The 15631-nt window shown below is 40.5% G+C and overlaps 1 protein-coding gene across 4 annotated transcripts in view; it reads left to right on the forward strand.

The window, feature by feature from the left end:
• The window catches only part of ETNPPL (ethanolamine-phosphate phospho-lyase), a 39991-nt gene that overhangs the window by 6227 nt on the left and 18133 nt on the right, over positions 1–15631 (forward strand). For 3 of the 4 annotated variants that reach the window (XM_058721694.1, XM_058721695.1, XM_058721693.1), the window contains exons 5-12: positions 3655–3745; positions 4370–4486; positions 6574–6656; positions 7250–7475; positions 8370–8524; positions 9422–9511; positions 9951–10081; positions 11949–12016. In XM_058721694.1, coding sequence (XP_058577677.1) covers positions 3655–3745; positions 4370–4486; positions 6574–6656; positions 7250–7475; positions 8370–8524; positions 9422–9511; positions 9951–10081; positions 11949–12016 — 961 coding nt within the window. Of the gene's footprint in view, positions 1–3654; positions 3746–4369; positions 4487–6573; positions 6657–7249; positions 7476–8369; positions 8525–9421; positions 9512–9950; positions 10082–11948; positions 12017–13648; positions 14049–15631 lie in introns of those variants that run through there. The other variant, XM_058721692.1, reaches the window with a different exon arrangement.

Below are 15631 nucleotides of genomic sequence, written 5' to 3' on the forward strand. Positions count from 1 at the left end.
TGTGGAGGAGGGTGGCACAATGATTTTTATTCTGTATTAAGGTATCAAGGCCAGCTTAGGCCTGGAGAATACCTAATTCTGTTGAAGTTCCTGCAAACGGGGGAGGATCTCTTGGATGCTGTGGTCATGGCTAATGGGCTTTGCATGAATCAGGGCTTGCTTTTTACACATTAACTGTTTGTTGAGCCACCACACTGTATAACTCAATTGTTCTCAAAATAAAAACATAACTGATGTCTTAAAACTCTATACATTCTCATCATTATTGTGATTATCCACTGAAATTAATTTAAAAGATAATTATTTAGGGCAAATTAAAAAAAAATTAATGTTATTTATTTATTTTTGAGAGAGAAAGAAAGCACAAGCTAGGGAGGGGCAGAGAGAGAGGGAGACACAGAAACCCAAGCAGGCTTCAGGCTCCAAGATGTCAGTGCAGAGTTCAGCGCTGGGCTCTAACTCACGAACCTTGAAATCATGACCTGAGCCGAAGCCGGATGCTTAACCAACTGAGCCACCCAGGGACCCCAACAATTTAGGACAAATTTCTTATTTTAGAAACCAAGTAAAAGATAGTACTTTCTCCTTAGTTTGTGACTATTAACAGTCATTTAATTTCACCTTCTAAACATGAATTTTTACATTTAAACAAGAAAGCTGACAACCTCCATTCCTTATTAAGATTTTTTTCTTTTAATTTTTTTTCTACCTCTCCACTAATATCAGACGCAGAAGCTTAAATTGAACTTCTTCTTCATTTCTTGCCCTTATACGGGCTTCTCTTGTTTTATGTGCTGAGTGGCATATTCATTTTCTATTGTTGCTATAACAGATTACCACAGATTTAGTGGTTAAAGGAACACAAATGTATTCTCTCACAGAGAGAATAGGTCAGAAATCCAAAATGGGTCTCATGGGGCCAATATCAAGGTGTCAACAGAACTGTGCTCCTTCTGAAGGCTCCTTCTGTTTTCTTGCCTTGCCGGGCTTCAAGAGGCTGCCTGCATTCCTTGCTTGGAGTCCCTCCCTTCCACCGCCCTGCCCCCCCCTTCCGTCCTCAACCTCTGACCACCAACCCCCTGCCTCCTCCTTTCACTTGTGAAGATACCTGTGATTACATTGACTCTCCAGGATTATCTCTCCATCTCAAGATTCTTAATTTAATCACATCTGCAAGGTTCCCTTTGCCATGTATCATATTCCTAGGTTCCAAGGACTAGAATGTGGGTATTTGGGGGGAGGGGGGTGCATTGTTCTGCCTACCACAGTTGATTTGTTGGTTCTTTTTAAATTTCCATTCTCCCTCACCTATAGACAGCTATTCTAATGTGTCTAGTGTATATCTTTTATTTTTGTGTTCTTATATATTATATTTTGCGAATCTGTTTTAATTTTATAAAAATTGTCATAGATCTTTTTCTGTTTCAAACTTTCCCCCTCAGCACTGTTTCAAGACTATATTGCTAGATGTACATCTATTTTTCTAATTCAGTGTGGTCTGATAGAAATATGTGAGCCACATAGGACATTTCAATTTTTCCAGTAGCCAATATATTTGCAAATATCATTTCAATAGTCAATCAATGTAAGATATATTGAGATTTTTCTCTTTTTCTTAAAAATTTTTTAACATTTATTTATTTTTGAGAGAGAGAGAGAGACACACACAGAGCTTGAATGGAGGAGGGTCAGGGAGAGAGGAAGACAGAGAACCCAAAGCAGGCTTCAGGCTGTGAGCTGTCAGCACGGAGCCTGATGTGGGGCTCGAACTCATAAATGGTGAGATCGGACCTGAACCGAAGTCAGATGCTGAACAGACTGAGCCACCCAAGTGCCCCTCTTTTTCCATATTTTAAATCTTTAAATCCAGTGTATGTTTTACACTGGTTGCACATCTCAATTCAGAGCCAATGCATTTTAGGTGCTCAGTAGCTACATGTGGTTCCCCCCACTGATAGATACTGTCACTGTCCGTTGCTCCTAGCTACCACAAGTGGGTCTGCAATGAGCATCCTTGTACATGTGCCCTTATGGACCTTTCTAAGAAGCACTTAGGGGTAAACACCCGGAAACAGGATTGCTAGTCCATAGGGGTACTATGGTGCTAATGTGATTAAATACTACCAGATCAGTTTCCAGAATGGTTGCAACACTCTACACAGTGCATGAAATTTTCTATTTCCCTCTATCCCCACCAAAACCTAATAGTATCCTGCTTTCTCATTTTTTTCCTAATTTTGGCCAGTCCAGTGACTATAAAATGATATCAATGTTGTCTTACTTTGCAACTTTCTAATGATGAGTTTGAGTATCTCTTCATAAACTTACATGCATTTGTGATTTCTCTTCTGGAATTACTTGTTCGTGTTCTTTGCCCATTTTTCTGTTGGGGTTCCCATCCTTTTCTTGTTGGTTTGTGTTTACTTGTATAGTCTAGATCAAAAGATCTCAACCTTGACTGTGTCTTAAAATTACCTAGGAAATTTCTTTAAATGCCAGTGCCTGGGCCCCACCCCAGACCGAGTAAAGAAAATCAGAAATATATATTTTTAAGTTTCCCAAGTGATTCTACTATGCAGGCAGAGTTAAGAACCACTATAGAGTTAATCTCTTTTAGTTTGAGACATTTCAAATATCCTTTCCTGCCCTATCATCTGTCTTTTAGCTTTGTCCATGATATCCTTCAACAGGAATCTTTAATTTTGACCAAATCAAATAGATAAAATTTTCATTGTACAATTTGTGTCTTCTAAGTTTTGCTAATATCTCTCCCTCTACACCCACTGCACTCCCCATATCATGAAAATGTTCTTCATTTTCTTCTGCTGCCTTGTATGAAACCCACCTGGTGTCCACTGTGTTACATTTATGTGTGGATGTGTCTCTGAGGTCCTTTTCTGCCCCGGTCTTCTCCTTGTTCTTATTCTGCATACTAACTTTATTACTATGGCTTTGTAGCATGCGTTAATCTATGCTAAGGGAAGTCTTCTCTCTTTGTTTTATCTATTCCTGGGCTTTTTAAAATTTCTTTTCCAGATCTCTTAATTATGCCTTTGGGAAAGAAACAGAAAAGGGTATATTATAGCCACCTGTATTTTAAGTGAGAGAAAGGAATCTCATAGCCACTTGGCTACCTCTCAATCTGAGTTCTTCTTGAAGAGATCTCATGCTCTTCCTGACTTGTATTTGGCCAGCCTATGCAATCAGACATCCCACAGAAACCATTCCAGACAGACACACAGCCCATTCTGGGATATGAAGTTATTTTTAAAATTTACTAGAATGTAACTGTCAAATACATTTAAAGAATACATACTTACAAAGTTTTTCATGAAGCTATAGAAAATAATTTTTTACATGTAGACAATATAATTTAGTACATCTAATATCATCCTAAGAAATTAAGGGTTTTTTTCCTGTTGAAAAAAAAATTGTCTATGAGGACACATACTTGGTTTCCTATGTGTTTTATTACACGAATAAGGAGAACTGGACAAATTAAATGCCAGTCTTGCCATGAAAACTTAGATCCCGTAGAATTAAATCTGGCACCAAGGTTTAGATTCTCCCCGGATGATTAGGAATACTGTTTTTCATATACTACAAAAACATCCTTTGCTGAGTGATTTTGGTTACTGTTCTTTTTCTTTTCAGTGCTTACCATGGTCACCTATCATCTTTAATTGAGATCAGTCCATACAAATTCCGAAAGGGCAAAGATGTCAAGAAAGAATTTGTGCATGTGGTAAGTATCTTAGAATCCAAGAATCAGAAAGTTGGAACTGGAAGAATGCCTAGTGATAATCCAGTCCGATCCTTTCATCAAAATAAAACTATGAAAAAGAAACTAAGATTTAAAGCAGTTATGTGACTTACTAAAGTCAAAAGGCTAGTTAATGACAGGATGTGGTTTAAAATCCATTGATGAGTGTCACAATGAGCAAATTAGTACAGTTGTAGTGAAAGCTAGTATTTACAGTTGTCATGTTATTTTATTTTATTTTATTTTATTTTTGCCTTTGGTCTTCAATTACTTTTTCTGTCACTGATGCCAGCTTGAAATTCAGAGTTGAATCTACTGTGTATGAATGTCTTAAAACTAAATTGCTCTATGCTACATTATTATACAGAGTTATGAAGTAAAATAAATAAGAAAGACAATAAAGAAATCAATCAAACTGTTGAAGCATTAAAACAGAGCCCAACTCAGGGTTCGAACCTGTGAACCGTGAGATCATGATGTGAGCCGAAATCAAGATTCGGACGCTTCACTGACTGAGCCACCCGGACACCCCGAAATGCCTTTTTTTTAAGGCTCATTTGTCCGAGAAGTAAATCTTGAGAAACTCTACCATTTGATTGTTTTCAGGCACCAACTCCAGATACTTACAGAGGAAAATACAGAGAAGATCATGCAGACCCAGCCGGCGCTTATGCAGATGAAGTGAAGAAAATTATTGAAGAAGCTCATAACAGTGGAAGGAAGGTTGGTATCTGCAGCTTTGAAAACATCTTAACATTGTTTATGAGATGGATTGAAATCATTGTGAGAATTGGAGAGGCGAAAAGGATTAGAGCGCAATGCCCTTTTTGTTCTTCTCTGCTTACATTTCACTTGGTTCATATTTTTAAAAGTTCATTATTATAATCATGCCTCTAAAACTATCTATTTTTATTTATTCTAGAAATGCAATCACTATGGCTTAATTCTCCCCTTCTCAGTGGGAGGCAGACTATGGTCCAAAGGGGTAGGGGAGGAGAGGATTAGGAAAGACTCTTCCAAATGATGGAGGGAGGGGAAGAGGCACAGTGGTCCTGGGACCTCAGAACCAGTGCAGGCTCCCAGGCCCAGGACGCCTTGGTGCTTCCCTTGAACTGGTTCAACTGTCCCGAAGCTGTACGGCCCGGGTTAGCCAAGGCAGAAAAGATGTTTCTCCATCTGAACCTAGACTTCTAAGACAGCACCAGAATCCCCCAGAGTAAGAGTTTCCATTTTCTCAGTCGTCACCCTACTAGCTTAACATCAATTCTCAGCCCATTTGGGGGTTACTTATGTGCTTTGCCTTGAATGTTTATTTATTTTTGAGAGAGAGACACACATAACATACACACAGAGACAGAGACAGAGAGACAGAGCACGAGTAGGGGAGGGGCAGAGAGAGAGGGAGACACAGAATCGGAAGCAGGCTCCAGGCTCCCAGCTGTCAGCATGGAACCCGACGCAGGGCTTGAACTCAGGAACTGCGAGATCATGACCTGAGACGAAGTCCAACAGGACACTTAACCAACTGAGTCACCCAGGCGCCCTGACATGTGCTTTGCGTTTAAACTGGCTTATGGCATCAACATGGCAATAAAAAAAAAACCCCTCCATTTTGATGAAAAGGAAGTCTTTGCTTTTTCCAATTCAAATATTTTTATCTTAGTGCCTGAAGAGTCATTTGCATTTCTTAACTGTTTTCTTTCCATTCCGTTCATTTTCCATATCTTCAGATGTGCTATCTGCGCAGCTAGCCCTCAGCTCTACCTGTTGTGGGGAGCTTCATATGCTTTCCTTTTTGTTTGTTTGTTTTGTTTTGTTTTGATTTTTGGCTTTTCTTATTCAAGCATAGCCTATTCTTCTTTACACAAACGGTAAACAGTTCTTCCAGGGAAATGCTTACATTATTAAGATCACATGGTCTTTTTGCTGCTGCAAAGGTTCCCATAGCTTTTGGAGCACATTAGCATTCAGTAGTTATTGAATTGATGCTTTCCTGTTAAGAATGCTGAAAGCAACGAGCAAATAGAAGATGGATGCTTCAGAATATTAGATGTGCTTACAAGGTCAGGGAATTTTAGAGAAGCAATCTCTTAAGTCCAGTGGCTTCATGTTATAGCTAGTAAATGAAATATTCCAAAGGGAAGAACGTAAGCCAAGGTAATAGAGTTACTAAGATGTAGTCTGGTTCTTTTGACTTCGTATGTCATACTATGTCTATGCTTTCTCCGCTTGATTCAGTGGTATCTATTTTCTGCCCCCCATTTTCTTCCCCTCCAGAGCATTTCATCTGCAGTTCCTTTTGTGAACTGCCTAATTCCATTGAGTTAAGCCTGGGTCAGGGTAAGAAGTAGAAATAAGGCGCAGTAACTAAAACGCGTGGCCACAAGTCGCTCTCCCCTTTCCTTAGAGCAGATTCCGGGCGCAAGCAATCCTCATTCACCAAGCTGAGGAAACGGGCGCCACAGGAATGGGTTTAGAACCTGGGTAATTTTTTAGAAGTTCATATCAAAGACTGATCCAAACATCATTCTCATTCAGCCAGTCCTCATGAAAACACTGCATTTAAATTAGTAACAGAAATGGAAGTCGCCCTCTCCACCGTTCCACTGGTACTGTGGAATTTCCGAAACTGATGCTTCAGATCAGTTTGCATTTCCAGCACGGACATCTTTTCTTGGTCATCAAATGGCCTGTCTGACACCTGCCACAGGCACATTCCCACCCAAAATAACCTGCTCTATAAAAAGTCCTCGTTTTTAGGGGGTTCAAGGGGAACCTAATGGACTTTGACCCCATCTTCTCTTGTGTAGATTGCTGCCTTTATTGCTGAATCCATGCAGAGTTGTGGCGGACAAATAATTCCTCCAGCAGGCTACTTCCAGAAAGTGGCAGAGTATGTACTTGACTTGGGCATCCTTGGTCACACTGAAGGCTCTGTGACAATTCTACAAGGCCGTACTGGTTAAAATATTGAAGTACTTGCAGACTAGCTGGTGAAGAGCCACTTAGGCATGCCTGCCACACCGGGACTCCCCGGAGCCCCTCCACCTTTCCAAGATCCAGCAAATAAAGGGTGTATGTGGTCCAGCAGGGGGCCTCCAGGACCCTGCTCCATTCCCCAGCCTGGCATCCTCTCTGGCTGGTGCCCATGCTTACCAATCAGTAAAATTGGAAGATTAACCCTGCTAAACACTACTGGTTCACTTCTTTCTCTTCCCACTTAAAATGCCACAGTAGAGCTTACATCAAGCAGCACAAACCTCCATAATATAGAATATGTCTAATCTGGAAATAATGTGATTATATTGCAAAGTCAGTGACATCACGTAGATGCTTTGGAGATTTGAGCGCTAAAATGTTTTTGACAATGATTACAAACTTCAAGTTAACGACATTTTTTCAAGTCCTCCATAATCTATATCTTTGTGGGTGGGTTTGGGGACCCTCCGTGACCCGAAGGCATTAGATTTCCTTTTTGCTTTTCAGATATGTACACAGAGCAGGAGGTGTGTTTATAGCTGATGAAGTTCAGGTGGGCTTTGGCCGAGTTGGGAAACATTTCTGGAGCTTCCAAATGCATGGTGAAGATTTTGTTCCAGACATTGTCACGATGGGGAAACCAATGGGCAACGGCCACCCAATGGCATGCGTTGTAACAACCAAAGAAATTGCAGAGGCCTTCAGCAGTTCTGGGATGGAATACTTCAATACGGTAAATTTTGGCCTCCCAGTTTATGCTAAGAGGGAAAAATAATGCATGTTCTTATACTTCTTGCCAATGTAGTAAAGAATAAAGTTCAGTATTGCCAGCTAACCACCCCAGGACACTAGCCAAACTTGGATCTAACCATATTTCATTCTATCTGGCATAATTCTTGTATTTTTCCTTGTGTATCTTTCCCCTTCCTAAAATGATTAATTGTTCTTGTAATAAATGGTTGTCTTACTAAACTCTACAGGTTATGTTTCACTCACAGATGATATGATCGCCTTTATTTTGTATCACATTTAAATTCCCCAAGCATTTCTAAAGTGTTTAGATGATACAGTACTATAAATGTTATATGGCTGTCACAGGAGATACTAAATTTTCTATCTTTGGGAAATTTTATTTCCTTGGTTTTACCCCCAAAAGTCATGAACTTTAAGCTTGGAAAAATTATTATAGTTTGTGCAGTATGTGTATTAGGACTTGTGACAACTAATAGTAAGATTCAAACCAAGGACATAAATTATTTGGAGAAAATGTCATTGCGTAGCTGTTTTCACACAACTGTTCAGGGACTGAAGTCCACATCCCCCTCACGGAACCACATTCTGAAATTCTTAGTTCCCAACGCAGTGTCTCGTTTTTGTTTGGATGAACTAATAAATTCCATGATAGTCCTTCATACCAATTATGCGGCATGGAGACTATGATTCGGAATGAATTTTCACTCAGTCGTAAATAAATAGAATCACACTATATCCTAAATCTAAAAAGTTTGCATCACAAGAGAAAAACTTATTGAAATTATATCTTTATCTGCTTATGTATGAGCCAAATTTCTCATAGATGAAGCAATACCACTAATTCAACTATTATGTTTTTATCTTTTTTCTGCAGTATGGAGGAAATCCAGTATCTTCTGCTATTGGTTTGGCTGTCCTGAATGTAATTGAAAGTGAAGACCTTCAAGGAAATGCCACAAGAGTGGGGGATTATCTTACTGAATTACTCAATAAACAGAAGGCTAAACATACTTTAATAGGAGATATCAGGTGGGCTTATCATGAGATTGTCATATGGTTACTCACTTTTCCAAATGAAAATAACTTATCTTATAAACTTAAAATAAATTACATAAAATTTAATCTAGAAAATACTGAAAAACATAAAAAACAAAATTTGTTCTTTATCCAGAACCCTGATATCACCACTGTTAATTTTTGGGTGTATACCTTTCTTGACTTTTATACTTCAGTAAATAAATAAATAAATAAATAAATAAATAAAAGCCAGTATTATTTCAGCCTGTAAAAGATGAGAAGAAGGAACTTAAAGTAACTGTAAATAATTTTTCAAAAATTATTGAAAATGACATCCTGGAGGGGCGCCTGGATGGCTCAGTAGGTTAATCATCCAACTGCGGCTCAGATCATGATCTCAAGATTCACGGGTTCGAGCCCCACATTGGGCTCTCTGCCTTAACATGGAACCCGCTTCTGAGCTCTGTACCCCCTTCTGTCTTTGCTCGTCCCCCACTCATTCTCTCTCTCTCAAAAATAAACATTAAATGAATGAATAAATAAATAAATAAATAAATAAAATGACATTCCGGAAAACTTGATATTTTTCATAGATATATATAAACTTTACATATTTATCATCATTAATGTCCTGAGAAGCTAAGTAGTATGACAAGGTTGTTTTTAAGACTTTTCTTTTACAATTAAGTAAAGAAAAAAAAAAGCTGGATGAGAAAAACAACTTGGTTCAAAAACTAGAAAGACCTGTGACAGTGGATTGGTATCTTGGATTAGAATCAATAACAGTTACCCCTACAGGGAATCATATCCAGCTTTAAATGAAAATGAGGTTTAGGGACAATGTTAATCTTTTGTGACAGTGCAGCGTCTGAGAGTATCTGTCAAGTTTTCTTTCTTTACCTTCCTCAGGGGCATTGGCCTGTTTATCGGAATTGACTTGGTGAAGGACCAGCAGAAAAGGACCCCCGCCACAGATGAGGCTCAACATGTCATCTACAAGTAAATACACCCCCACACCTGACTGGTGTCCTGGCTTGAAAGATGCCCCTCCCCCCCCCCATTTGAAAGCTTCCTTTACTTCCTCCCACCTCTCCAAATAAGGGAAGTTTGAGACACATGCATGAGAATATTGAACTGCTCTGTGTTCACATCATTCTTTTTTTCTTTTCTTTTCTTTTCTTTTTCTTTCTAGAGAGGGAGGGAACCTTTTTGCAAGTGGGGGAGGGGAAGAGAGCGAGGGAGACAGAGAATCCCAAGCAGGTTCTGTGCGATCAGTGTGGAGCCCAATGCGGGGCTGGATCTCTCGACCCCGAGATCATGACCAGAGCTGAAATCAAGAGTCCATGCTTAACTGAGCCACCCAGGCACCCCTACATCATTCTTAAATAATCTTAGTTACCATTTGTGTGCACTCACATATATTTCCTGCACTAATTAGGATGAAAGAAAAGCAAGTGCTTCTCAGTGCCGATGGACCTCATAGAAATGTGCTTAAAATAAAACCACCTATGTGCTTCACTGAAGAAGATGCCAAGTTTATGGTGGACCAACTCGATGAGATTCTAACAGGTCTGTTCACAGATGTTTAAGATGCCACCCTGTCCCACACCCAGTCATATATGATTGTGCTTGTTCTTCATGACAGAAGTGAAAGCAGTTGGAAATGAACATATGACTTTGTATATAGAACTAGAAAAAGAACTAGAAAAAGAAAATAATAACTATGTAGACTCTTAGTTAAATCAAAAATTTCTGTTTGCACTCCCGTAACTACAGATCTAGGTTTTTAAGGAACTGACACAACTTTATTTTTATTGGTTCTCACTTTTTTTAAAGTTTATTTTATTTATTTTTGAGAGAGAGAGAGAGCGAGAGAGAGAGAGAGAGAGAGAGAGAGTGGAGGAGGGGCAGAGAGCAAGGGAGAGAGAGAAAATACCAAGCCCCAACTCAGGGCTCGATCCCATGAACTGTGAGATCATTACCTGAGCCAAAATCAAGAGTCAGACACTTAACTGACTGAGCCACCCAGGCGCCCTTATCTGTTTTTGCTTTTCAAAAACTGCATGTCTGCATTGTACTGTGCACCACAGACGCGGGAGGATATGGTATTTCAGCATTGTACCATGAAAATGCAAGAAACGTTATTAATAAAAATTACAGGTTACAGGTCAACAGTCATTTGCTATATGCTGAACCGTTTGACTTGTCTATTTTACTTATTACATTTAACTTTTGAGGGTTTTTTTTTTTTTTGCCATTCAGAATTATCCCTGTCATAGAAATTTAGCTTTTGCTTACCTATATTATATAACTCGGTAGGTTAATTTGTTTTTCTGTTATAAGCATAAACTGAGATTGAAAGTAAACTAGGAATGTAAAAACCATGTTGAAACACATAACGTACTGTCCAACGTTAAGATATTTTAGGGTTGCTTTAGTTATATCTTTAAGATTCAACTTCTCTGCTCCCTTCTCAGACGTTTGGGGTTAGGGTAAGGCTGAGAAGCCAGGAATAACAGAGCATACAACATAGATGATCGATCTTGGAAAAGTTGAGAGTCAGCCCAAGTTATTTGTGATGTAGTCACTGTCTTTGGACCAAGGGCACACTCACACTCACCCCTGGCACACTTTTCTCACACACCTGCATTAACGCAGGTCCTTTGGAAAGGCCGGGTGGAAGAGTGTAGGATAGGCAAATCTGTCACCATTGCCTCAAAGTCACTTCAGAGCTGGAGCATTACTGACCGTGGGCCAAAGAATTTCCTTTGAAATTTTTTTTAACGTTTATTTTTATTTTTGAGACAGAGAGAGACAGAGCATGAACGGGGGAGGGTCAGAGAGAGGGAGACACAGAATCTGAAACAGGCTCCAGGCTCTGAGCTGTCGGGCTCTGTGCTGACAGCTCAGAGCCCGACACGGGGCTCGAACTCACGGACCACGAGATCATGACCTGAGCCGAAGTCGGCCGCTTAACCGACTGAGCCACCCAGGCGCCCCGAATTTCCTTTGAATAACGTGAAGGAAGCACACCTAGCAGGTTCAGTGCCACTTGTAAATGATAATGATGGAATGCTGCAATAAAAGTTTAAAAGCAGCAATTCTAATAGTGACATGTTTTAAACACATTACATTTACTTGATTCTTCATGAAGCGTACTTCTATAGATACCACAATTTTTTTTAAATTTTTTCAATGTTTATTTTTGAGAGAGAGAGAGAGAGAACAAGAGGGGGAGGGACAGAGAGAGAGGGAGACAGAATCTGAAGCTGTCAGCATAGAGTCTGATGCAGGGCTCGAACTCAGGGACTGCGAAATCATGACCTGAGCTGAAGTTGGATGCTTAACCGACTGAGCCACCCAGGGGCCCCAAAAATGTTTTTTTTTAAATATTTTATGTTATCCTGTCTTCTCCACTATATCTCCCTTGATGTAGTTGTGGAAGAAGCCATCAGAGCCAGAAGTGAGAGTGTGACCTCTGAGAATACTCCGTGCAGAACAAAGGTAAGAGTCTGCTATTCTGTTTTTAGAGGAAAAGGTTAAAACTTTGGAAAATTAACTGAAAGGAATGCAAATTAAAAAAAACTACAATAATTTTTAGAATAAAATCCACCTTTGCTAGGGTTGGCTTACTGTTGCAATTTTGAGTGCACAATTAAATTTCAAGGCAAGCATCCTACCACTTGAAAGGAATAAAACCAAAGAACCATTATTACTGGATCACTCTCATACCCTCCTTCCGAAAAAAAACTCCTCCAGCCTGCAAAGAGGGCCTTCAAAATAAAAAGAGAAATGATTAAAAATGTCCTAAGCATCCTCCTGTTGGAGGGTCACCTGACGCTGCCTCGGATTCCCGCACACCATTCTTTTTTTTTTTAATTTTTTAAATGTTTATTTATTTTTGAGAGAGACAGAGTGTGAACAGGGGAGGGGCAGAGAGAGAGGGAGACACAGAATCCGAAGCAGGCTCCAGGCTCCGAGCTGTCAGCACAGAGCCCGACTCGGGGCTGGAACTCACAAACCATGAGATCATGACCTGAGCTGAAGTCAGACGCTTAACCGACTGAGCCCCCAGGCGCCCCACTGCACATCACTCTTCAAAAGCAGCAGAAGCGTTAGCAGGGTGGCTCCAAAATGCCAGGGTTCGGTCCTGAAGTGAACTGAAGTATAAACTTCAAATTCTGGGACCTGAGAACCATCTGGCACCAAGTGGCCTAGTTTCTGCATTTGATGTGCTTCCAGCAGAGGGCCTTTCCATTCTCTCCCTGAGCCGCCCAGGGTGTGAGAAAGTGCTCCCCAGCTCAGGAAACAGAGAGGCAAAAACTTGAGAGGCTTTGTTGCATAATTTGCTATTTGTTTATGACTTGGACACACAAAGGAACACTCAGTGCCTCGAAGCCGCCCGCACATACGGCACCCTCAGCAAGGTCCTTCTCATGGAAAAACATTAGGCCCTTTGAGAGAAAATGGTTTGCTAACAGGACTGCTTCTGTTTCTTGGTGGAACACAAACCGATTCTAGAAATCAATTCTTACCTGCAGTTTAAGAGCAGCTTGTCAAGGCTAGGACAGAATCGTAGCTGAGAACTGAGCAAGCTTTGAAAAGGAGCCTACAAAAAAGGGAGCTCTCAATGAGAATCGGATGCTAGAGTTAGCGAACACGTTTCTGAAATTTTGGCTTGGAGTCCCCAATTTTTTTTTTTTATTTTGTTAATGTTCATTTATTTTTGAGAGGGAAGCAGAGAGAGAGAGAGAGAGAGAGAGAGAGAGAGAATGAGAAGAGCGGGGGAGGGGCAGAGAGCTCAGGAGACACAGAATCCGAAGCAGGCTCCAGGCTCTGAGCTGGCAGCACAGAGCCCGATGCGCGGCTTGAACCCACAAACTGTGAGATCATGACCGGAGCTGAGGTCGGACACTTAACCGACCCAGCCACCCAGGCGCCCCTGGAGTCCCAGATTTTATGCTGACCTCACATTTCAAAGGTCCACAGAAGATACTCACCAGGGTTAGAGAGGAACAGCCAGTGTCATAGTGTCCTGTTTGCCTGCTGGCCTGTTGAGTCGGCCCTGCAGAGGCCGGGCGGCTCGGAGGGGGGGGCGCGCCTGCTGGAGTTTGTGCGCCTGCGCCTGTCTTGCAGATGCCTAACGAAGCACACTCGGAATTGCTCGGTGAAGGCACCTCGGATCCCAGAGAAAATCCCAGCCGAAAGAGAAATGGATTGTGCACAGATAAGCACTCGCTGCTCAGTAAGAGGCTCAAGACATGAGAGATTAACATTTTAAAGCAGGATAAATATCCAGGGTTATAGAGAATGAATGGAAGTGTCTCTTCGGTTAGTACCTGTGTTGTACCCTCTAACAGTAGAATTTGCATTTCATTTAGATGTGTAAATAAAAAGGTAACAGAGTGAAAAGAATAAGCCAAGTGAAAATCAAACCATGTCAAGATTATTAGTTCAGCCTCTAGCCTGTTAATTCCCTACTTGTGATTTCTGAAAGTACTTTATTTATTCTACTAAACTTATGATTCAAACTGAATATTAAGTTGGAAGTTTTACTTCTCATGTGTTAATGTTTGAAATGAGAGAGCAAAGTATAATAGGTTCCTTAACTTTAGAGACGTGGTGCCTTAAAATATGAATGAACCATTCTTTATTAATTTATATATATTTTGGGGCTATAATCAAAGATGATGTAAACCAAAACATTTTTACTAGAAAAGCGTACCCTTGTTTTGCACAGAACACTAGGGGTGGTAAAAATCAAAGCCATTTGGAAAAAAATCACATACAGCAAATGTTAAGAAGCAAATGGATAAATCAGGGGCACCTGGGTGGCTTAGTTGGGTAAGCATCCAACTCTTGGTTTCAGGTCAGGTCTTGATCTCACGGTTTGTGAGTTCAAGGCGTGCATCCGGCTCTGCGTTGACAGCACGGAGCCTGCTTGAGATTTTGTCTCCTTCTCTCTCTGCCTCTCCCTCACTCATGCAAACCCTCTGTCTCAGAAATAAATAAACTTTTTTTTTTTAAAAAAAAGAAGTGAATGGATAAATCAGACTTCTGGCAGAGGACTAGGTAAATCAAGATCTTGTGGAGTCGTGGTGGGGGCCTGGCGGCAGCAAAGAACACAAGAAATATATTCAGAAACACAAAGATGTAGCTGGACCGGCAGCAGTAGTCAAAGCACTGTGCTCAGTGAGGAGACCTCAGCTCTGTCTAAGTCAGGTTGTGACGCCTTGTCCACTTATTTACCTGGCAGTTAGGAAATTAACTTCCATCCAATCATCTTCCTTTCTCATCAAGTTTATCAGTACCCAGCACACTCCCACACACACAAGAGAGGGAGCTTTGGGCGCGCGTGCCCACGTACAAACACACACACACACGCACACACACACACGCACACACACACACACTTCTAACCACACATTAGCAAAGGGAAGTGAGGAAATATGGGACCTCCAGATTCTCTTTGCAACATGCTGATATCGTGAGACATTCACTTGGAGGCCAATATACTGAACTTGGAAGAAATTTGAATTTTAGTATTTTAGTATTGACTTCCCATTATCTCTCTATTGCCTTCCTAATACTTATTAAACTTTGTATTTTGGGTTTTGTTGCATAAAAAAGAGAGAATAATTCTGCTGTGGCTGTTTCATGATAACTGAGAGGGATGTTGAGAGGAAAATGTAAAATCTTCCTTTCTGAGTTTGTCATTAATTAAAAAGCTATTTAAAAAAGCAAAGTCTCATTATTAAATACTTTTTTCCTCCTAAAAATATAATTGACCCTGTGGATTCTGGCTGGATAATGCTGAGGTTGGTTCCCAGGAGCTGGCAAAGAGGAGGGGGTATAGAGATATCTGTGGTTGGCTTCTAAGGAGCACATCATCAGATCTTTCACAACACAGGTCAACACCCCTATAAGCACCCTTTCATGGGCATGCTCAGTGTTTGTTCTCTTTTCTCATTGCAGAAGGTATATATGCTCAAGAGAGGAAGGCAAAAGCAATCCATACCCGCGTTATATGTTTCCAAGTATAAAATAGAAAATTAAGACTTTATTCTTTGATATACTCCCACTCTTCTTCCTTGCCTATAAATTAGATTTCCATAATAA

Source organism: Neofelis nebulosa, chromosome 3 (assembly GCF_028018385.1).
Source record: "Neofelis nebulosa isolate mNeoNeb1 chromosome 3, mNeoNeb1.pri, whole genome shotgun sequence".
Classification (NCBI taxonomy): Eukaryota; Metazoa; Chordata; class Mammalia; order Carnivora; family Felidae; genus Neofelis; species Neofelis nebulosa.